The 23,880-nt window shown below is 43.1% G+C and overlaps 1 protein-coding gene across 1 annotated transcript in view; it reads right to left on the bottom strand.

Annotated features, from left to right (window-relative positions):
* Window positions 1-23,880, bottom strand: part of LOC122927158 (venom factor-like) — a 495,227-nt gene that overhangs the window by 58,257 nt on the left and 413,090 nt on the right. Inside the window, exon 31 of the mRNA XM_044278755.1 lies at window positions 693-783. Coding sequence (XP_044134690.1) covers window positions 693-783 — 91 coding nt within the window. The remainder of the gene's footprint in view (window positions 1-692; window positions 784-23,880) is intronic.

The following is a 23,880-nucleotide window of genomic DNA, read 5'->3' as shown; positions in this document are numbered from 1 at the left end:
TAGGAGAGATTACATTTAGGGGAGGAGAGAATACTGGCCACAAGAAGAAGACTTGGCATTTGACCCTTCTGGCAGGCCATTCCTAGAAGTCTCAGCATGAGCTCAAAAGCTATATTGCACTGATACAGTAGGGACTAATGGTCGTCAACTCATCTTTACTCTCTAGAAGTCATATAACTAAAGATTTGGAGTCTGCTATGTCAGTGATGCAGAACTTAGGGCTAGATGATATATTAGGGTCAAGCCCATAGAATGTGAAATTAATGTTTCTGTTTGCTTTCTTATTTTTGCTACTATAGTCATGATAAAAACCATATCATTAAGAAGATCACTCCTTCATCCATACCAGATTTACTGTTAAAGGTTTTTAGTTCCATCATAAACTGCACTATGCATATTGGATATCTTATTTGACAAGATCCCCCCTCTATAAGACCATTGTTAACACCATTTTTGGTGGTCATTTCCAAGAGTTTTCACTCTACTTTTTTAGTCTACTGACTAGAACGATGCAGAGGCATGCATATTGGTCACTGGTCTGTAATACTGATCTGTAGAGTCTCCCTGTGCTCTTGTGCATGGTCCTTACATAGATAGGCATGTGCCGTACTACTGGTCATATTCTTTCTATCCCTACAGGTTATACAGTAAATGGAAAATCAAAAAATAACCAGAAGGTGCAAATATCTTACAGTCAGGTTCCTCCTGAATTTTCACCGACAGATCGAAGTTGTTACATTTTTTCTCTTTCTCTGTCTCAAACGCATAATAGATAGACAATACCTGGTGGATAAATGAAATTACAGTTGGTATAGTACACAAGTAATGTAAAAATATGCTAATAATTTCAATACCCATCAATATTATTAAAGATGAGCGAATCGAACTTGATGAAGTGGATTTCGATCCGAACTTCTCGAAAAATTTGTTTCGTCCCAAAGTCAAATTTCCTTGCGCTTTGTAACGAATCACATTTTTTCTAAAATTGCTGCTGCACATGCCATGCAGACAGACAGCCAACCAGCAGATAGCCAGCCCCTGTTATGTCTCAGCCTGCTCGGTCTCCAACATTTTACAGTGAACTTAGTGCAGGGAGAGACATTGCACACCAATAGGAGAGTGTACAGCCTGGGTAATAGGAGCTATTCTATTACACCTTGCTGCACTAATAAGGGTTACAAAGTTATCTATTACTACAGATTTTAGATTGTTTGCATTATTTAATACATCAATAATTCCAGTAATCCTTGCTTCTGTTATTGGGGTGATCTGATACAACCAGTTTTGGGGTGTATTTAATTGATATAAGTACATCCAATCCTCATTGATTCTGGGGAAAAATTGTGTTCTGATACAACCAGTTTTGGGGTGTATTTAATTGATATAAGTACATCCAATCCTCATTGATTCTGGGGAAAAATTGTGTTCTGATACAACCAGTTTTGGGGTGTATTTAGTTGATTTATGAATCAAAACATTCATCAAAACAAATAAATAGCAACTGAGCCATAAAATAAATTATTTATTAAATAAACAATAAACAATAAAATAATCCAAGTAACCCCAAAAGTTAAGGAGAGGAGAATAGCCACTCAGTAACAGTAACACGCGAAACGCGTGTCAAGGTACGAGGGTTGGACCACTGACATTGTTCCTCATTTGGTATGGCATTTTTTCTTGATTTATTAATGTTCTGTTCCTATTTGTTTTGAAGGATGCTCAGGCATGATTATATGTTTAGCTATATTAGGGTCACAGCCATGCAGACTTCTTAATAGATTTTAGATTTGCATATATGTCTTTCAGTAGAGATGGCCTTGCGGTGGGCCCGGCAATCGTTTCGCGGCGAACTTTGCGCGTTCGCGATTCTCCGAACATGCAAACATATGAGGATGTTCACAGGCGCCATATTCTTATGCATTGCGCCAAACTTTGACCCATGACACATCCATCAGGTGGGACAGGACAGCCAATTGAGACGTTTCAGCACATGGACACACCCCCACCTTATAACAGAACCCGATCTCGCAGCCATTTTACATTCTGTGTTTTGCCAGTGTAGGGAGAGGTTGCTTTGTGGAGCAGGGCAGACTGTTAGGGACACCAAACGCTAGATAATAGGGCCACAAAAGTCCTTTTAAGTACTGGTACAGGTGTGCTATCGATAGGTGTGATATACTGAGGGGTGGGATATACTTATAATATATTTTCTAACATAGAAAGTATATTATAGGGCATTTGTATTGTGCAGCAGATGTGTGCGGTTCTGCTGCGATACCGCAGGTATATAGAGGGACAAGCGCTATTGGAACAACTATTTGCAACAGGTGTGATATACCTGTTGCCCCCAAAAAATGATCGAGGGGTGCAATATACCTGCTTCCACAAAATACTGATTAACCCCTTAAGGACTCAGCCCTATTTCACCTTAAGGACTTGCCCATTTTTTGCAAATCTGACCAGTGTCACTTTAAGTGCTGATAACTTTAAAACGCTTTGACTTATCCAGGCCATTCTGAGATTGTTTTTTCGTCACATATTGTACTTCATGACACTGCTAAAATTGGGTCTAAAAAGTGATTTTTTTTTGCATAAAAAAATACCATATTTACCAAAAAGTTTGAAAAATTAGCAAATTTCAAAGTTTCAGTTTCTCTACTTCTGTAATACATAGTAATACCCCCAAAAATTGTGATGACTTTACATTCCCCATATGTCTACTTCATGTTTGTAGCATTTTGGGAAATTTGCAAAAACCCAATTTTTATGGACCACTACAGGTCTGAAGTCTCTTTGTGAGGCTTACATAATAGAAAACGCCCAAAAATGACCCCATTCTATAAACTACACCTCTCAAGGTATTTAAAACTGATTTTACAAACTTCGTTAACCCTTTAGGTGTTGCACAAGAGTTATTGGCAAATGGGGATGAAATTTGAGAATTTCATTTTTTTGCCTAATTTTCCATTTTAACCCATTTTTTCCACTAACAAAGCAAGGGTTAACAGCCAAACAAGACTATATTTATTGCCCTGACCTGCCCTGACTGCCGTTTACAGAAACACCCCATATGTTGCCGTAAAACTACGGTACGGGCACACAGTAGGGCGTAGAGGGAAAGCTGCGCCGTATGGTTTTTGGAAGCCAGATTTTGCTGGACTGGTTTTTTTACACCATGTCCCATTTGAAGCCCCCTTGATGCACCCCTAGAGTAGAAACTCCATAAAAGTGACCCCATCTAAGAAACTACACCCCTCAAGGTATTCAAAACTGATTTTACAAACTTTGTTAACCCTTTAGGTGTTGCACAAGATTTAATGGAAAATAGAGATACAATTTCAAAATTTCACATTTTTGGCAGATTTTCCATTTTAATATTTTTTTTTCAGTTACAAAGCAAGGGTTAACAGCCAAACAAAACTCATTATTTATGGCCCTGATTCTGTAGTTTACAGAAACACCCTATATGTGGCCGTAAACTGCTGTACGGCCACACAGCAGGGAGTAGAGTGAAAGGTGCGCCGTATGGTTTTTGGAAGCCAGATTTTGCTGGACTGTTTTTTTGACACCATGTCCCATTTGAAGCCCCCCTGATGCACCCCTAGAGTAGAAACTCCATAAAGTGACCCCATCTAATAAACTACACCCCTCAAGGTATTCAAAACTGATTTTACTAACTTTGTTAACCCTTTAGGTGTTGCACAAGGCTTAATGGAAAATAGAGATACACTTTCAAAATTTCACTTTTTTGGCAGATTTTCCATTTTTTATTTTTTTTTTCAATTACAAAGCAAGGGTTAACAGCCAAACAAAACTCATTATTTATGGCCCTGATTCTGTAGTTTACAGAAACACCCTATATGTGGTCGTAAACCGCTGTACGGGCACGCGGCAGGGTGCAGAAGGAAAGGAATGCCATACGGTTTTTGGAAGGCAGATTTTGCTGGACTGTTTTTTTTGACACCATGTCCCATTTGAAGTCCCCCTTATGCACCCCCAGAGTACAAACTCCAAAAAAGTGACCCCATTTTAGAAACTACGGGATAGGGTGGCAGTTTTTTTGGTACTAGTTTAGGGTACATATGATTTTCGGTTGCTCTATATTACACTTTTTTGTGCGGCAAGGTAACAAGAAATAGATTTTTTGGCACTTTTTGTTTTGTTATTTATAACATTCATCTGACAGGTTAGATCATGTGGTAATTTTATAGAGCAGGTTGTCACAGATGCGGCGATACCTAATATGTATACAATTTTTTTTATTTATCTAAGTTTTACACAATGATTTCATTTTTAAAACAAAAAAAATGTTTTAGTGTCTCCATAGTCTCCATAGTTTTTTCATTTTTTGGGCGATTATCTTAAGTCGGGTCTCATTTTTTGCAGGATGAGATGACGGTTTGATTGGCACTATTTTGGGGTGCATATGACTTTTTGATCGCTTGCTATTACACTTTTTGTGACCTAAGATGACAAAAAATTGCTTTTTTTACACCTTTTTTTTTTTTTTTTGCGGTGGTCACCTGAGGGGTTAGGTCATGTGATATTTTCATAGAGCGGGTCGATACGGACGCGGAAATACCTAATATGTACACTTTTTTATTTATTTAAGTTTTACACAATGATTTCATTTTTGAAACAAAAAAAATCATGTTTTAGTGTTTCCATAGTCTGAGAGCCATAGTTTTTTCAGTTTTTGGGCGATTATCTTGGGTAGGGTATGATTTTTGCGGGATGAGAATACGGTTTGATTGGTACTATTTTGGCGTACATGCGACTTTTTTGATCACTTTTATTACCTTTTTTGGGAAGTAAGGTGGGCAAAATGTCAATTTCCTAATAGTTTTAATTTTTTTATTTTTACGGCGTTCACCGTGCGGGGAAAGTAACAGGACCGTTTTATAGATCAGGTCGTTACGGACGCGGCAATACCAAACATGTGTAGGGATTATTTTTTTTTTAATTTTTAATCAGTGATAAATGTGTGTTTTGATTTTTACTTTTTTTTTCACTTTTTTTTACATTTTCTTTTTTACCCAGACCCACTTGGTTCTTGAAGATCCAGTGGGTCTGATGTCTGTATAATACAGTACAGTACATTATATAGTGTTTTGTACTGTATTTTACTTACACTTTGTCTGAACAGATCTCTGCCTTTAGCACAGATCTGTTCAGCACCATGGACAGCAGGATGCCTGAGACGGCGTCCTGTTGCCATGGGAACCTTCCCCGTCTGCTCAGTAGTGGTCAGAACTTTGCAGACGGGGAAGGGTAAGGACGGGTCTGTCGGGGGGGCTGTCTGGGAGCTCTCTCCCTCTCCCATCGGGGGGATGCAAAGGCACTGCAGCCCCCCGATGGGAGAGGGAGCTCCCTCTTACTGTTAACTTTTTCTATACCGCGGTCCGTACCCACTAGTATACCCACTAGATGCCAACGAATTTTCAAGAGGAGGCGGGCGGGGGATCGCGATCCCGTCTGCCGCACCGCCCGCCTCCCGCACAGCTGCACCGCCCGCAACTTTCCCCCCTGCACCAGTCGCCGGCAAAAAATCATGCAGGGGTGCAGGGGGGGTGTAAAATCTATATTTGAGGGACACTAAAGTTTCTGATCCCCGCGGTCAGGGACCACAGGGATCAGAAACTGCAGAAAGCGCAGCAAACCGCAGGTCTGAATTGACCTGCGGTTTGTGGCGATCGCCGATAGGGGGGGTCACATGACCCCCCCTGGCGTTGTGACAGGATGCCGGCTGAATGATTTCAGCCGGCATCCCGTTCCCATTAACCCCCGCGGCGCCGGAATCTTCATTTAAAGTTAGGACGTACCGGTACGCTATGAGTCCTTAAGGACTCGGGAAATAGGGCGTACCGGTATGCCCTGCGTCCTTAAGGGGTTTTATATACCTGTTTCCACAAAATACTGATTGAGGGGTGCGATATACCTGCTTCCACCAAATATTAATTAAGGGGTTCTATATACCTGCTTCCACATAATACAGATTAAGGGGTGCGATATACCTGCTTTTCACCAAATATTAATTAAGGGGTTCTATATACCTGCTTTCACAAAATACTAATTGAGGGGTGCGATATACCTGCTTCCACCAAATATTAATTTAGGGTTCTATATGCCTGCTTCCACAAAATACTGATTAAGGGATTTGATATACCTGCTTCCACCAAATACTGATTGAGGCCTGCGATACACCTGCTTCCACAAAATACTGATTAAGGGGATTGATATACCTGCTTTCACCAAATACTGATTGAGGCCTGCGATACACCAACTTCTGCAAAATACTGATTAAGGGGATTGATATACCTGCTTCCACCAAATATTGATTAAGGCCTGCAATACACCTGCTTCCACAAAATACTGATTAAGGGGTTTGATATATCTGCTTCCACAAAATACTGATTAAGGCCTGCGATACATTTGCTTCCACAAAATACTGATTAAGGGGTGCGATATACCTGCTTCCACCAAATATTGATTGAGGACTGCGATAAACCTGCTTCCACAAAATACTGATTAAGGGGTTTGATATACCTGCTTGCACCACATATTGATTGAGGTGTGCGATACACCTGCTTCCACAAAATACTGATTAAGGGGATTGATAGACCTGCTTCCACCAAATGTTGATTGAGGCCTGCAATACACCTGCTTCCACAAAATACTGATTAAGTGGTTTGATTTACCTGCTTCCACCAAATACTGATTGAGGCCTTCGAGATACTTACTTCCACAAAATATTGATTATGGGGATTGATATACCTGCTTCCACCAAATATTGATTTAGGCCCCCGATACACCAGCTTCGACAATATACTGATTAAGGGGATTGATATACCCGCTTCCAGCAAATATTGATTGAGACCTGCGATACACCTGCTTCCACAAAATACTGATTAAGGAGTTTGATATACTTGCTTCCACTAAATACTGATTGAGGCCTGCGATACACCTGCTTTCACAAAATACTGAGATAGGGGTGCGATATACCTGCTTCCACCAAATATTGATTTAGGCCTGCGATAAATACACCTGCTTCCAAAAAACACTGATTAAGGGGATTGATATACCTGCTTCCACCAAATATTGTCTGAGGCCTGCGATACACCTGCTTCCACAAAATACTGATTAAGGGGATTAATATACCTGCTTCCACCAAATCTTGATTTAGGCCTGCGATACACCTGCTTGCTCAAAATACTGATTAAGAGGATTGATATACCTGCTTCCACCAAATATTGATTGAGGCTTGTGATACACCTGCTTCCACAAAATACTGATTGAGGGGTGCGACATACCTGCTTCTACCAAATATTGATTAAGTGTTTTATATACCTGCTTCCACAAAATATAGATTAAGGGGTGCGATATTCCTGCTTCCACAAAATACTGATTAAGGGGTTTTTATATAAATGCTTCCGCAAAATATTGATTGAGGGGTGCGATATACCTGCTTCCACAAAATATTGTTTAAGGGGTTCTATATACCTGTTTCAACAAAATGCTGATTGAGGGGTGCGATATACCTGCACCACAAAATACTGATTAAGGGGTTTAATATACCTGCTTTTACAAAATACAGATTAAAGGGGTGCGATATACCTGCTTCCGCCAAATATTGATTATGGGGTTCTATATACCTGCTTCGACAAAATGCTGGTTGATGGGTGTGAGTACCTGCTTCCACAAAATGCTGATTGAGGGGTGCGATACACCTGCTTCCACAAAATACAGATTGAGGGTTGCGATATACCTGCTTCCACCAAATATTTTTTAAGGGGTTCTATATACCTGCTTCCGCAAAATACTGATTAAAGTGGTTTGATATACCAGCTTCCACCAAATACTGATTGAGGCCTGCAATATACCTACTTCCACAAATACTGCTCTTCTCTAGCGACTTTAGCACAGGGTCATTTTGAAAATGACAGGCAGAGGAAAAGGTAGGTCGTCCCGCAGGGGTGGTAGGGGTCGGGCAGGTGCACCAGGCCGGAGCCTAAGGGGGAAGTTGGTGAAGGTGCGTGCGGTTACGTCAAAGGACACACCAGAGTTTGTTGAGTGGCTCACTTAGCCTTCCGCTTCTGATGATGATGATGATGTATAGTCTTGTGTACACGCAGTCTTACCCTTAGGGCCTCGATGCGCTTAGCTGGCTGATTCAACAAGGGAGGAAAAAGAAGAAGACATGACACTTTACCATGGGCCGCAAAGGCCTAGAGGATATGGCACCTATTCCAGATACCAACTTCCTAGCACTCATCAAATAGAGAATCAAGAAAAAGAGAGGCAAGGTAGGGGAATCTCAAGGTTCAAAGGGTTCGGGCGAGATATAGAAAATGCGAAGAAAACTAAATTAATAAACGTGAGGAAAAAGTATCTTTAAGAAAGAAGGGACATCATTACCAACCGTGAATTTATAGACTAAGATTTAGAAAAAAAAACAAAATTATATGAACTAAAATAAGTGTTATATAGGAAGATCAAACGCCTGTTTGAAAAGTAAGGTTTTCAGTGCACATCTGAATGAGAGAGGACTGGGAATCATTTTCAGGGCCAGGAGGTAGGTGGTTTCAAAATCTGGCCCCTTCAGCTGAAAAAGGATCTACCTCCACGTCTGATCTTATTAACTTGCGGGATGTAAAGAGGGGATTCAATGTATTTTAAGATCCTCCTCAGAAGTTTCAGCTGGTAGTGGCATGTACTAACCACCTGATTTATCTGAGGAGCCAGGGTTAATCTGGAGTCCAAGACCACTCCCAAGTCCCTGACCTGGATGGCTGTCTCAGGGATAGGTCCAAAATACAATGGCCATTGGGGTGCTGAGGGTGTAATTTTCTGGTCACTGAATGTAATACATTCAGTTTTGGTCCCATTAAGCTTTAGATGATTGGCACTCATCCAGTGATCGATCTCCAAGAGACATCCGGCCAGATCGACTTGATCCACTGTACCATTGGCATGCCTAAAGTACAGTATCATCCGCATAAACATGAAACTGAAGATTGTGGCTCCTGATGATGTCGACCAATGGTCTCAGATAGATGTTGAACAAGACTGGAGATAGTGCCGAGCCCTGTGGTACTCCACAGGACAGTGGGAGATTGGCTGAGTGAAATACCCCCAGCCTCACTCGTTGTACCCTGACCTGGAGAAATTAAACCATCCATGCCAACGCCTTTCCATCTAGTCCGGCTACCACTTTCAACCGGTTCAGTAACACTTGATGGTCAATAGTGTCAAAAGCGGATGATAGGTCCAGAAGGACTTGGACCATAGAGTCGTTTTGGTCTAATGCCATCAGTAGATCGTCCTGGACATTGACCAGAGCGGTCTCAGTACCCCTTCCGGGTCGGAATCCCGACTGGAAGTCATCAAGAATGTGATTGGCCTCCAGATATCCCTGTAGTTTTGCAACAACCTCCCTCTCGCCTATCTTTGCAGCGAACCCTCCTCATCCTCTGTATCTGCACCCTCCCCACTCTCTTCTGTGTGCACCCCCAAAGACACTACCACCACCACCATAGACCCTCCACTCGAGTCAGAGGAATTATTTCCCCATCCATTCCTAGACCTTACCAATGTGCAGCCATACTTGGCATCGGATGAGGATGATGACATGTCAATGGACATCCCATGGGTGCCCACAAGAGAGGAAGAGGAGGGGAGTTCAGAGGGAGAGACACAGCAGCTGATAGGGAGGAGAAGGAGGAGAAGCAGGCAGAACTCGCAGTGCATAGGAGGCAAAAATCAGACTGCAAATGAGCGAGCCATCCACCATGCACCGTCACATCTTGCGCTCCCAGGACACCGGCACATGGCTGCACAGTGTGGGCTTTTTTTAACGTGTCAGCTAATGACAATAGTGTTGCCACCTGCAGCCTGTGCTGTAAACGCATAAGTCGCGGTATGCCCAACACTCACCTAGGGACGACCGCCTTCAGAAGGCACCTTGCCTCCCATCACTTAGCCCAGTGAGAGCCATCAGAACCCACAAAGTCACACTCCCGGCGCTCCACGTCATGCCTCTACTCCTCTCTCCTCCCATTTGTCCTCCACTCCACCTTCCACCGTGCCGTGGTTGTGTTCATCTGGTAGAAGGCCAGCTTCCCCATCCCAAATGTCAGAGCGTAAAAAGTTAATGATGCCGGATAACCCTCTTTCCAAATGGCTGACCGCTGGCTTGTCAGAACTGCTAGTCCGCCAACTACTGCCATATAAACGGAAAATACAAATGTGATAGCACTCTGCATCCAGCATTCTGCCCTGCCTCCATGCTGGATGAGGCATTGGTGTACATTTTGGCCAAAGCGTAATAATCCACTCACCACGTCAAGGTCGCCTCTATTGAGTGGTCCCTAACACTAGTTCCTACCTGTTTATGGGCCATGACAGCCACACAAAGTCCAGGGAATGCAGGTCAGCATGCACGCCAAGCACACTCTGCTTTTAACCCCGTCCGGTGCCATTACAGCTTTCATCGGATCCAGGGATGCAAGTAACAACATGCATGCTGAGCCCACCATATACTTCTCCTGGAGCCATATAAACTGGTATACTCGGAGACACACTGCAATGGAAATACCCCGGAAGGAAATATTTCTCCCAGAAGGGCATTCCAGAGCTATATGGCCACTTTCAGCGGCAAGTGAATGTATCTCTGGCACACAGTGTCGGTGCCAAAATACATCTGACCATAGAAACATGGTTTAGCAAACACGGGCAGGGAAGGTACATAACTTTTACTGCCCACTGGGTGAACCTTCTGATGGCCGTCAAGCATGTAACCCATGGCATCCATGTTGATTTGGTGTTACCGCTACGAATTGCATGCAGACCTGCCTCTTCTTCTCCTCCTCCTACTCTATCCTCCATGTCCTCCTCGGCTAACTCCTACTTTTCCACTGCTACCGCCTCTTCCGCTTCACCCCCCAAGCTCCTTAGAACCTATTCAACATGCCAGGTGAGACGTTGCAATGCTGTGCTGCAGCTGTTGTGCCTGGAAGCCAAGAGCCACACCGGTCCTGCACTCCTTTTAGCTCTGCTGTCTTACCCTGCTCAATTTTACAGTTGGTAAAGTGGTGTGCGACAACGGTGCCAATCTGCTAATCGCACTGAAACAGAGCAAAATGACACACGTGCTGTGCATGGCACACATCCTGAAATTAGTCGTGTAGTGATTTGTTGCCAAATACCCCGGGGTCCAGGATGTCTTGCGGCAGGCCAGAAAAATCTCTGGCCATTTTATAAGATCTTCCACGGCCATGGCTCGCCTTGCTGACGTTCAGCGGCGACACCACCTGCCCGTCAGACATCTGATTTGTGACAGCCCGACGCGCTGGAACTCCACCTTGTATATGCATGATAGGCTGCTCCTATAATGACTACCTGTACGAACTCTGCAGCAGGACAGGTTCTGGGGAGCTTGGTTTCTTTTCATCGCGCCAGTGGCTGCTCTGCAGCCACTTGATGAGATCACCAAACTAGTCAGTCGCAGCCAGGGTGCCATCAGTGACATTGTACCTTACGCCTTTTTTCTGGAGCGTGCATTGCATTGTTTCATTGATCAAACCGTTGAGGAGCAGGAGCTGGAAGATGAGGAAGTCACAATGCTGAATGAATTCCCATAGGGGGATACTCCCTCTGAGACAAGTCAGCAGGAGTCTGAAGAGGAGTCAGAGGAGAATGGTGGCTGGGGGGAGGAGGAGGAGCAAGAAGAGCAGGCTTTAAACTTTTCTGAGATCCCTGGTATTGTCAATGGATGAGGGGAGGAGACCGAGAATGACATTCTCCTGGACAATAAGCAGGAGCAAGGGCGCTCCACAGCTTCCAATTTAGTGCAAATTGGGGCCTTCATGCTCAGGTGTTTAAAGAGGGGCCCCCGTATAAAAAGCATAAAGGGCAAGGACCAGTACTGGGTGGCAACGTACTTAGACCGCCGAAACAAACACAAAATGGCAGACATGTTACCAGCATCACAGAGGGCTGTCAGAATGCAGCATTTCCAGGCCTAGCTGCGAGAGACGCTGCATTCTGCTGTTGCACCCATCGACAGCCGCCCTCCAAATCCAGCCTCAGGGAATGCCTAGACCGACAGGTGTCTGACTACATCTGGTTAACAGCCGATGTGGACACTCTAAGAAACGAGGCACCCCTGGACTACTGGGAGTGCAGGCTTGACCTGTGGCCAGAGCTGGCACAATTTGTCATGGAACTCTTGGCTTTCCCCTCGTTGAGTGTCCTGTCCGAAAGGAGGTTCAGCTTAGTAGGGGGGATAGTGACCAATAAGCGCACTCGCCTAGCTCACGACAATGTGGACTACCTCACATTTCTAAAAATGAATGAGGCATGGATCTCGGAGGAATCCAACATCTGTGATGACCACGTGTAATTGAATTTCCTCATGCCAGCCCACACATATCCCCACCACCCAGAACAAAGAATGGTCCTTGTCTTATGTATATACTGCGGAATAAAAGGCCTTTTCTGTCAGGTGAATGCCTAATTTTTTGGGCCTTTACTCCAGTGGCCTACAGTTTGTTGTCCAGTGAACGTCTAATATACCTTTAGCCACATAATCACTTGTCTTGTCTGTCAGGTGAATGCCAAATTTTTTGGGCCTGTACTGGCCTACAGTAAAATTGTCATCCAGTGACCACCTAATGTACCTCCAGCCACATAATCACTTGTTTTTGTCTGTCAGGTGAATGCCTAATTTCTGGGGCCTGTACTGGTCTACAGTAAAATTGTTATCCAGTGACCGTCTAATATATCTCCAACCACATAATCACTTGTTCTTTTCTGTCAGGTGAATGTCAAATTTTTGGGGCCTGTACTCCCGCGGCCCCAATTTTTTTTTCTAGGTTCCAGCAGGGCACATTTGTGAGAGTCTCCCTTTAAGACGCATGGCCCCTGAATAAAATACATATTTTTTATGGGAATTTTGTCATTGATCCACCTCTGGTATGTCACTATGTTGTGGGACTATTTGTGCACTTCTAGTAAGTATTTGGTGGCTGCAAATATGACCTGAAGGTTTTTCATTAAATCAATGGGGTCCGCCGCAAACGCGCAGTTCGCGAATATTTGATCGTGAACGCGGATTCGCAAATCGTCCCGGCCGATGTTTGTCCATCGCTACCTTTCATTACTATAATGCCATCAGTAATGATAGTATTGATTCTTTGATTACAATATACATGTTGGAGGAACGTGTGCTGATACCACCCTGTGTTGGTATTCTCATCTCCTTAACTTTTTGAGTTACTTGGATTATTTTATAGTTTTTTTTTATAAATAATTGATTTTATGGGGAAACAGTTCTTTGGTTCAGTTGCTATTTATTTGTTTTGATGATTAATAGTAGTAGCTGGGCGTTGCAAGTGGCTAATTTATTGATAGGACTATATGTGATGGAACTTCGATTCAGCATACAACATGTGCCCCTCCAGCATACCACATGTGCAGGGCACGTTGGTGTCACGCTGTTCTGCACCTAGTTTGCCTGGGCGAACAGAGTAACACAGGGGACGAACTGCTCCGCGTCCTTCCTCAAGAAATCAAATCCTGGCTTTCTCCTCGCCAACTGAAAATCAGAACCATGGTCATGGACAACGGGAAGAACATTGTGTCAGCGCTGCCCATCAAGGAGGGCTGAGCCATGCACCCTGCATGGTGCACGTGTTTAATCTGGTTGTAAAGAGGTTCCTGAAGTCTTCCACCCATCTGCAAAACTCCTGAAAATGACCAGGAAATTCTGCATTCACTTATCCACTCTTATACTGCAATGCACACCCGTCTTGAGTTGCAAAGGCAGAATGGCGTTCCCCAACATTGGCTTACAGTATATGCAACATTTCCACCTGTTGGAACTCCACCCTCCACATGTTTGACCGACTATATGAACAGAGGAAGGCCATAAACAATTTCTTTTTCTTGATGATGCAGATAGAAAAAAGCAATCCCCTGTGTAACTTTGCCTGTGGCAGCTCATGTGTGACACCTGCCGTTTGCACCGGCCACTTTATTTGTCAGTAGCCAGGACTATGTGATGAAAAACATAATTCCACTGCTTCATGTTCTGGAACAGATGGTGCCAAATATGGCTGGCCAAGGGACAAGAGACATGGCACTTACATCTCATGGCCACATGAGCACCGTGGAGGAGGACAATCACGCACAAGCAATATATACAGAAATAGGTGGTTTTTCTGCACAAGTGACAGGAGAGGAGGAGCAGGAGGAGCTAGAGGGCGATGAGAAAGACCTGACAGATGACCCCGACTCACTGAGGCAGTATGCAGTGGAGATGGAGGTAGGGAGTCCCTTTGAGTCCCTTGCGCAAATGGCCCGATGCATGCTCAGTTGCTTGCGTAGTGACAGCCAAATTATCATAATTAGGCAGACGGATTACAGTTCCAAAATGGGGGGTCTTTTTACCACCCGCTGAGTGGGAGGATAAATTCAACTACTATCGAGACATCCTATGTAGTCAGGTCGTCATGAATAAATTTGGATTGAATTTTTGGGGAAATTCAGCAAACCATCCGAATTGAATTTTTTAAAAATTCGCTCATCTCTAATTATTATTATAAATATCAATCTGTGATTCTAGGTTGTCTACAAGTGCCAAGAGAGAGTCTGCGGTAGTCTGAAAACCAACTCTTATCTGATTGAAGGCTCAGGATGTTCCTTTACAATACCGAACACAGCAGCTCTCTATCATCTATATAACATAATGTGTGTGTGTATATATACAGTCAGGTCCATAAATATTGGGACATTGACACAATTCTAAAATTTTGGGCTCTATACACCACCACAATCGATTTCAAATGAAACGAACTAGATGTGCTTTAACTTCAAACTGTCAGCATTAATTTGAGGGTATTTACATCCAAATCAGGTGAATGGTGTAGGATAACAGTTTGCATATGTGCCTCCCACTTGCTAAGCGACCAAAAGTAATGGGACATAATATTAATCATAATTCAAACTTTCACTTTTTAATACTTGGTTGCAAATCCTTTGCAGTAAATTAGAGCCTGAAGTTTGGAATGCATAGATATCACCAGACGCTGGGTTTCATGCCTGGTGATGCTCTGCCCGGCCTCTACTGCAACTGTCTTTGGTTCCTGCTTGTTCTTGGGGCATTCTCCCTTCAGTTTTGTCTTCAGCAAGTGAAATGCATGCTCAATCGGATTCAGCTCAGGTGATTGACTTGGCCATTGCATAACATTCCCCTTCTTTCCCTTAAAAAAACTCTTTGGTTGCTTTTGCAGCATGCTTTGGGTCATTGTCCATCTGCACTGTGAAGCGCCGTCCAATGAGTTCTGAAGCATTTGGCAGAATATGAGCAGATAATATTGCCCGAAACACTTCAGAATTCATCCTGCTGCTTTTGTCAGCAGTCACATCATCAATAAATACAAGAGAAGCAGTTCCATTGGCAGCCATACATGCCCACGCCATGACACTACCACCACCATGCTTCACTGATGAGGTGGTATGCTTAGGATCATGAGCAGTTCCTTTCCTTCTCCATACTCTTCTCTTCCCATCACTCTGGTACAAGTTGATCTTGGTCTCACATGTCCATAGGATGTTGTTCCAGAATTGGGAAGGCTTTTTTAGATGTTGTTTGGCAAACTCTAATCTGGCCTTCCTGTTTTTGAGGATCACCAAGGGTTTACATCTTGTGGTGAACCCTCTGTATTCACTCAAGTCTTCTCTTGATTGTTGACTTTGACACACATACACCTACCTCCTGGAGAGTGTTCTTGATCTGGCCAACTGTTGTGAAGGGTGTTTTCTTCACCAGGGAAAGAATACTTCGGTCATCCACCACAGTTGTTTTCCGTGGTCTTCCGGGTCTTTTGGTGTTGCTGAGGTCACCGGTGCATTCCTTCTTTTTAAGAATGTTCCAAACAGTTGTTTTGGCCACACCTAATGTTTTTGATATGTCTCTGATGGGTTTGTTTTGTTTTTTCAGCCTAATGATGGCTTACTACACTGATGGTGACAGCTCTTCTTGAGAGTTGACAGCAACAGATTTTAAATGCAAATAGCACACTTGAAATGAACTCTGGACCTTTTATCTGCTCATTGTAATTGGGATAATACAGGAATAATAAGGGAATAACACACACCGGCCATGGAACAGCTGAGAAGCCAATTGTCCCATTACTTTTGGTCCATTAACAGTGGGAGGCACATATGCAAACTGTTGTAATTCCTGCACCGTTCACCTGATTTGGATGTAAATACCCTCAAAATAAAGCTGACAGTCTGCAGGTAAAGCACATCTTGTTAGTTTTATTTCAAATCCATTGTGGTTGTGTATAGAGCCAAAAATGTTAGAATTGTGTTGATGTCCCAATATTTATGCACCGGACTGTATATATTGTAAGGTATCGCTCTCTCTCTCAGGGGGTCACAGTCACAGACTTTTTCGCAGACAACCAGATTTAATGTCCAAACTGGTGCTTTATTATGGCACCTCAGCACCCACACAAACTTAAGCATCAAAATGAAACAAACACCTACCTGTCTGGGTTCTAACTAATACACAATAGTTTCCCCGACTCACCTCTAAGCACAGGGTCTCAGGCTTCAAGCCTTAGCAGGTTTGCTCATCAGACACAAGTCCATATGGGAAGGGATCTGGCTTCACATAGCCTCGTGGCTAGTGATGAGCGGCAGGGGTCATATTCGAATTCGCGATATTTCGCGAATATTTTTAGAATATTCGTCGAATATTCGAAAATTCGCCCAAAAAATTTCTTGCAAAAAATCGGCAAGGTAATGATTGTGTAATATGCGAATTTTCGTAATGCGAATTTTCGTAATTCGAATTTTCGGATTCGAATTTTTTATTGCGAATTTTTCAACTTTAAGACAAAGAAGATTATAGCACTATGTTAGCTAAATTGTCAAAAGAAAGTAAAGAGTTAACGTGCTTAATTAAAGAAACTTGATACCTTTATTAATGAATGGGTATGAGCAAGAGTGATCAATATACTCGGATGCTCTTGATATAAAAATTTCAAACAGCGAACCTCCTATTAGAAATAGGTGGTACACGTGAATCACTATAGTGACGGGGATGATGATGGGTAGGTCTGTGGGAAAATTTTCTCTCCCTAGACAACCCTGCGGAGCTATATCCTGAAGCACAGGGATGTCCCCTAGTGGTGGAGACACCCTGCCCCCGTACCTAAGCCTAGATATGGCCCTAGTGATGCCCTACTTAGCAAAGCTGGATCGGGATATATTAATCCAGAGAAGCAAAACGAAAAAATAATATGTCAAATATAAATGATAAAAAGAAAACCCCAACGCGTTTCAGCTGCATACGGCAGCTCATCAGGAGGTGATGGCAGTGTAGTAGACGTAGGGAATGAAGTAAGCAAAAGAATTTCTATTGTAAGAAACTATGGTGCTTAGAAAAATAAGTAAGATGGTACTTAGCTCCTTGGCATATTTGATGGTGCTGTGTATACGGATATCTCTTGTCCGTATATATGATGGATTCAGACAGAGGGAGACCCTGTAACAGGCACAGCTGGTATGCTGGGAGGCTGGAGGGCTTTTTGAATATTCGCTATATTTCTATAACAGTTTTTTCGAATATTCGTAATATATAGCAATATAGCGAATATTCGAAAAAAACAAATATAGAGCAATTTAGCTAATATAGTGCTATAATCTTTTTTTTTATAGTTGTAATTTTTTTCCAATCTGAACTTCAGATGAGAAAAAAATTGCAACTATTAGACAAAGAAGATTATAGCACTATATTAGCTTAATTGCTCTATATTCGTTTTTTTCGAATTTTCGCTATATTGCTATAACTTCGTTTTTTCGAATATTTGTAATATTCTAAAACAAGAATATATAGCAATATAGCGAATATTCGAAAAAAAACGAATATAGAGCAATTTAGCTAACATAGTGCTATAATCTTCTTTGTCTTAAAGTTGAAAAATTTGCAATAAAAATTCGAATCCGAAAATTGAAATTACGAAAATTCGCATATTACACAATAATTACCTTGCCGATTTTTTCAAGAAAAAAAAATCGTGCATTTTCGAATATGACCCCTGCCGCTCATCACTACTCCTAAAGTCAAGTATATTGCAGCCTTCTTATTGGCCCACAAGCTAGAAGCAGGAAGGGATCATGTGTACTGATTAAAAAAAAAAAAAAAAAAATTCGGAAAAAACGAATATTCGAAATTACGAATATATATAACTATATTCGAAATATTCGCGAATTTTCGAAGTGGCTATATTCGCGATAAAAATTCGAAATTCGAATATTCGTGATCAACACTACTCGTGGCCTCTCAGCCACATACGGTCTAGCAGCCTCCAGGCTGTGACCACACCAGCATCCTTGGGAAGAGATGGTCCAGAAGTCCTCCCGACTCTGACCATGCAACACTCTTTCTGCAGGCGTCGCTGAACCCCCCAAAGTTCAGTCTTTACAAAGCCTTGTGGCCCCTCAGCCCTCCTGGCTGAGACCACATAGAGCATCTGTTTCCAAGCTTTCTCTCTCCCAGACTGATACACAGAGGGTTCGTTTTAGCCCTCCTTATTTACAGCAGGCCTCATCTGTGATGACCTCAGGTAAAAGAGAATACCCATGGAAGAGTGTGGAATGGCAGATCCCACTACCAAACCTATCCACCGGTCCAAATAAAATTCAACTCAGAACAAAATGTAAACAAAACTGCCTCAGCAAACTACACTTTGTTGAAACCCCTGCAGCTTTCTGGACTTTATTTATCTGACCCAGCTGAGGTATCTGGGTGGGATATACACGCCTTCCAGAACTTATACTGTGCACATCACCACATATCCCCTACTTCTTCTTCAGACTGGAGATCTGAGCATTTTTCGACATCGCACAGTGTCCTCCGGACTGTGTGACCAGCGTCATACGTTTCCCTTTATTCTGCCACACCCAGGCCAGCAGAACTCAGTTTGCCACAAATAATTACTTTCTACTCAGTAGATAACACCTAGGGGACTCCAGTGCCCATCCAATGGCCAGATACTCTCTTTCTACTCTTTTACGAGCGACAATGATGCGCTCTCGCCCGTTTTGATTCTCTACTTTCCTTTCTCTTTGACTCAGCAGTGGGGTCAGCTGCTGATTGCGCAGCTCTAAGCTTTTGCGGTATTCTAGCTTCAGATTGCTGTGCTCCACCTGTAAGTCAGACAGCTGCTTCTTCATTTCCTCATTCTGATTCTTGAGGATCTTATGTTGTGAACTAAGAGCCCCATAGCAATTAATAGAATCTTGCTTCTCTTTGTTCAGGGCCTCCTGGGCCTTTAGTTTATAGACTTGTGCTCCGTCTTGTCTCTCTCTTCAGCAGTGGTTTCCTCAGATTTGGCGGCAGTTTCAGAGTCCTCTGCTTCTTCAGTGGCTTTTCACACTTCGGCAGACTCTCCTTCAGCCTCTTCTTTGGGCTCTGCAGCATCTGAGGAGTTCTCCCACTCCAACTCATCAGCCTTAACATCAGTTTTTGTCTCTTTGGAGTCTCCATTCTCTTTGATAGCCTACTCATCCTCCTCGGTTATGGCATTATATACCGGCACCCTTAATTCCTCCTTTTCTTTCTCATCAAAGTTGAAGGTACGGGAATATTGGGGTCCTTATCAGACTCTTCATCTTCTTTGTCTGGCATTCCCTCAAGAGGGTCACCTAGGACATTGTTCTCCATTCGTGCACGCTCCCGGAGGGCCATCCCAGAGAAGCAGACAGCCTCTTGTAACTGACAATTCACTTTGCACCTTATCTGCACCATTGTTTTCAATGGTCATTTCACTTAGACCATTGTGTTCAATGTGCATCCCTCTCAGAACTTCCAGAACAAGGGGAAATCACGGCCCAACATTACATCATGCATGAGTGTATTTGCAACTACAAGTTCATAAGTCCAAGTGAGGTCTATGAATAGGGCAGATTTCTTTAAACCTAAACAAATTAAAAAGGATGAATAATCCCTTTGTATCATTATTCCATTTAATTCACAATATAAAACGGTAGAAAAAAAATCATTAAAAACCACTGGTGTCATCTGTTGGGGGACAAAATTATAGGACCCATTTTATTCATGAACCCATTAATAAGTTATACAAATGTTCAGAAAACTACTATTACATCAAATTGGTTGTCTTTAAAGGGATTTTTTAGATGTGGGCAGTGTCACAATTGTAAAATTACAAATTTTTCCGAAAAAAACACAGGGTTCTTTTCAATTAGATATTAGAGATAGTCTTACCTGTAATTCTGTGGACGTCATATATCTATTAGAATGTCCCTACCGTAAACAATATGTGGGCAGAACAAAACGGCCCTTCAAGAGGAGAATAGCTGAGCACATTGCCAACATTAAAAAAGGGTATGAGTTACATTCAGTCTCCAAACATTATAAGGACTTCCACAATAGTGATCCTTCCACACTAAAATATGTAACATTTGAAAGAGTGAAAAAACCTTGGAGGGGAGGTAATCACATATCACATATGTCAAGAGTGGAGTCAAGGAGAATGTTCAAATTTAACACCCTAGCCCCTAGGGGCCTCAATGCGGAAATGGAGCTGTTTGGTTTTTGTGAGGGGCGGGACGGGGGCTGGCCTGGGAGGGGGGAATGGGGTGTTTACCTTTTGTGCGCCTCGTCCCCCCTCCTTGACGGGCTCCCGCCCCTGCATCTTCATATATCAGTTATCTGAGATATCTTACCAACTTTATTGCTGATCGTGTTGGAATAGGATATACCTCAATTTTTTGGTATGAATTGACAATACTCAATTCCATTTGAGGAATCGACATCCAAATATTATATTGGAGTGTATATATACTCAAGTTTCATTTACTCTTTAATCTATGGTCTGCAAAGAGATCCATGACTTGAAGGCTGCAAAATACAGTGGATTATATTTCTATAAATACCGAGGCATCTGGATATATACCTCGGACTTCATTAGAGCAATATAATTGCCCCAACATTTTATACTTTTTATTGCTTTTTTATTGCTTATGTATATTTGTCCTGTTTGCTGATCTGCTTTGTTTTATGTTTCAAATACATTTTATGGGATATTTTATACTGTCCATGTGACACCAAATGTTTTGTGTGTCCTCCAACTAGCATACAAATCTCTTTCTATTCCTCAGCAACATAGGGTTTGTTGCGGAGTGAGCACCATCTCTTTATCTACCCAACTGGTGGAGCCACTATCTATTTTTCTCTACAACATTACATCATGCATGAGGGTAATTGCAACTCCAAGTTCATAAGTCCCAGTTCCCACTGGAGTCTCACACTCCGTGAGAGCAACAGGATAGCTCTTGCTATCCCCATGAAGATCCAGCACAAGTAGCATTTTGTCCAACACATAGTCCTCAGCTACCAAGCTGGCATGTACCAGGCTTATCTGGCTCCCTGCGTCCAACAACGCTTGGACTGGACTGCTATTCACAACAATGTCACACATTTTTGTTGCAGTCTCTGGTCCAGATGTCTTAACACCTACCAACTCGGCAGATAGCGATTGACGCTGGCTCACACCACAGTTCACGGCTTCTGAGGTTCCAGGGCACTGGTCAGCAACGTGCCCAACCTCCAGAGCCTTGCTCACTATCACTTTGTCTGCTAAACAAGCAATAACAGGAACGTACTTACCCATTGACATCACAGGCTTGGCACTCCTGGGAGATGAGGGTGCTCCAGGAACATCTTTCCAGAGGTCATCAACTTTTTTTTGGATCTTAGGAACCTCCGGCCTTTGTTTCTTGGCGCAACGATCACATGCAGGCTCCTCAATGCAGTGGTTGCCATGGGAAACACCTTGGCCTTAAATCCCGTCTTTTCCAAGACGATGAGTCTCACACTCTACTGAAGACTTTTCCTCAGATTTTCCAGCCGCACAATTTGAAGCACTTTACGCCCGTTGGTTGCCCTTAGCAATGGCACACATCACCCTTTCCTCTGGAACTCCAGCCACATCATCGACACCTTGGACCTTTACAAAGTGTCCCTTCAGCAGTGAAGAATTTCTCTTCAGGGCCAGCTGCAGTTGCGCCTCCAAAGCCTTTCGCTCTGCATCAAACCGCACCAATTCACTTTGGGTGTAACCAATCAGCATGGCCATGTCATTCTGCTGCTTTATCCGCCACAACCACTTGACATGTTCCTCTATGAGACCCATGGTAACAGACAGTCCTGTCGCAACAAAGTCTCTGCAACTGGGCTTCTGGCCCTTTAAATCTCAGCAAGTTTTTTTTCTTGCAACACAGCATCCTCCATCAATTGTAAGGGATCGCTCTCTCTCAGGGGGTCGCAGTCACAGGCTTTTTTGCAGACCATCGGATTTTATGTCCAAACTGGTGCTTTATTGTGGCACCCACACAAACATAAGCATCAAAATGAAACAAACACCTACCTGTCTGGGCTCTAACTAATACACAATAGTTTCCCTGACTCACCTCTAAGCACAGGGTCTCAGGCTCCAAGCCTTAGCAGGTCTGCCCATCAGACACAAGTCCATACGGGAATGGATCCGGCTTCACATAGCCTCGTGGCCCCTCAGCCACATACGGTCCAGCAGCCTCTAGGCTGTGACCACACCAGCACCCTTGGGGGGAGATGGTCCAGAAGTCCTTCCAACTCTGACTGTGCGACCCTCTTTCTGTAGGCGTCGCTGAGCCCCCCAAAGTTCAGGCTTGACAAAGCCTTGTGGCCCCTCAGCCCTACTGGCTGAGACTACACAGAGCCTCTGTAGGCCTCTGTTTCCAAGTTTTCTCTCTCCCAGACTGACACACAGCGCGTTGGTTTTATCCATCCTTGATTACAGAAGGCCTCATCTGCGATGACCTCAGGTAAAAGAAAATACCTGTACTGGAAGGGTGTGGACTGGCAGATCCCACTACCAAACTTATCCATCAGTCCAAATAAAATCCAGCCTACAACAAAATGTAAACAAAAATGCCTCAGCAAACTGCACTTTGCTGAAACCCCTGAAGCTTTCTGGACTTTATTTATCTGACCCAGCTGAGGTATCTGGGTGTGATATACACACCTTCCAGCACTTATACTGTACACATTACCACAATATATATATTTCCGAAACGTTGAGTCACCAATGGGTGAATAAACCACTATTTTCCACATTATCCTAGAGTGCTGCACTATTTTTTGGACTGGATTTTTGGGTAAGCTTGCCCTTTTGAGCCTGCACCCGCAGTATTGTTTATAGGTTGGTGCTGCCTTACTTTTCTTATTGTATATATATTGGGTAATATTGTATATATATTGGGTAATCCCTCTGGTAAGCAGGATGAGCGGTCTCAGAACAGAGGCACCAAAAACAGATCTATATAGCAGATGAAAAGGTTTCTATTAGTTGGTGTCGATAGTTGTGGTGAAGTCTTCTGTATTGCTAATCAGGATGTCTAGAGAAGTGTTTACAGTCACTTACATTTTTAAGGCATCCAGAGGGCAGATGGACTCTCCCATTCAAATACAAATACTACAGTAGATTGGATAATAACTGGTTTGGACGTCTCCAGTCACAATGTGCAAATGACAGGAGAATGAAGTTGTCATTACACGCAAGTTGTGGGAAAATGCGACACATTTATTATCCTGGCGCATATTGGGAGGGAACACACACAGAGATCAAAACCAGAATTTGAAGCAGGAAATATTTGCTGATGAGAGGGGGGGGGGGGGGAGTTCCAAGATTCAAAAATTGGTATAAAACATGGGCAGAATTTGGCACAGGCACAGGTCTTGGGAGTCTTCCTGGGAAGGAGGTGGCCTGTGAACAGTATTGCCAAAAGGAACCTTAATCTGGTAGC

Source organism: Bufo gargarizans, chromosome 2 (genome assembly GCF_014858855.1).
Source record: "Bufo gargarizans isolate SCDJY-AF-19 chromosome 2, ASM1485885v1, whole genome shotgun sequence".
In the NCBI taxonomy this organism is placed as follows: domain Eukaryota; kingdom Metazoa; phylum Chordata; class Amphibia; order Anura; family Bufonidae; genus Bufo; species Bufo gargarizans.
Note: the sequence above shows the minus strand (reverse complement) of the source record. Positions and strands in the feature narration are given on the sequence as shown.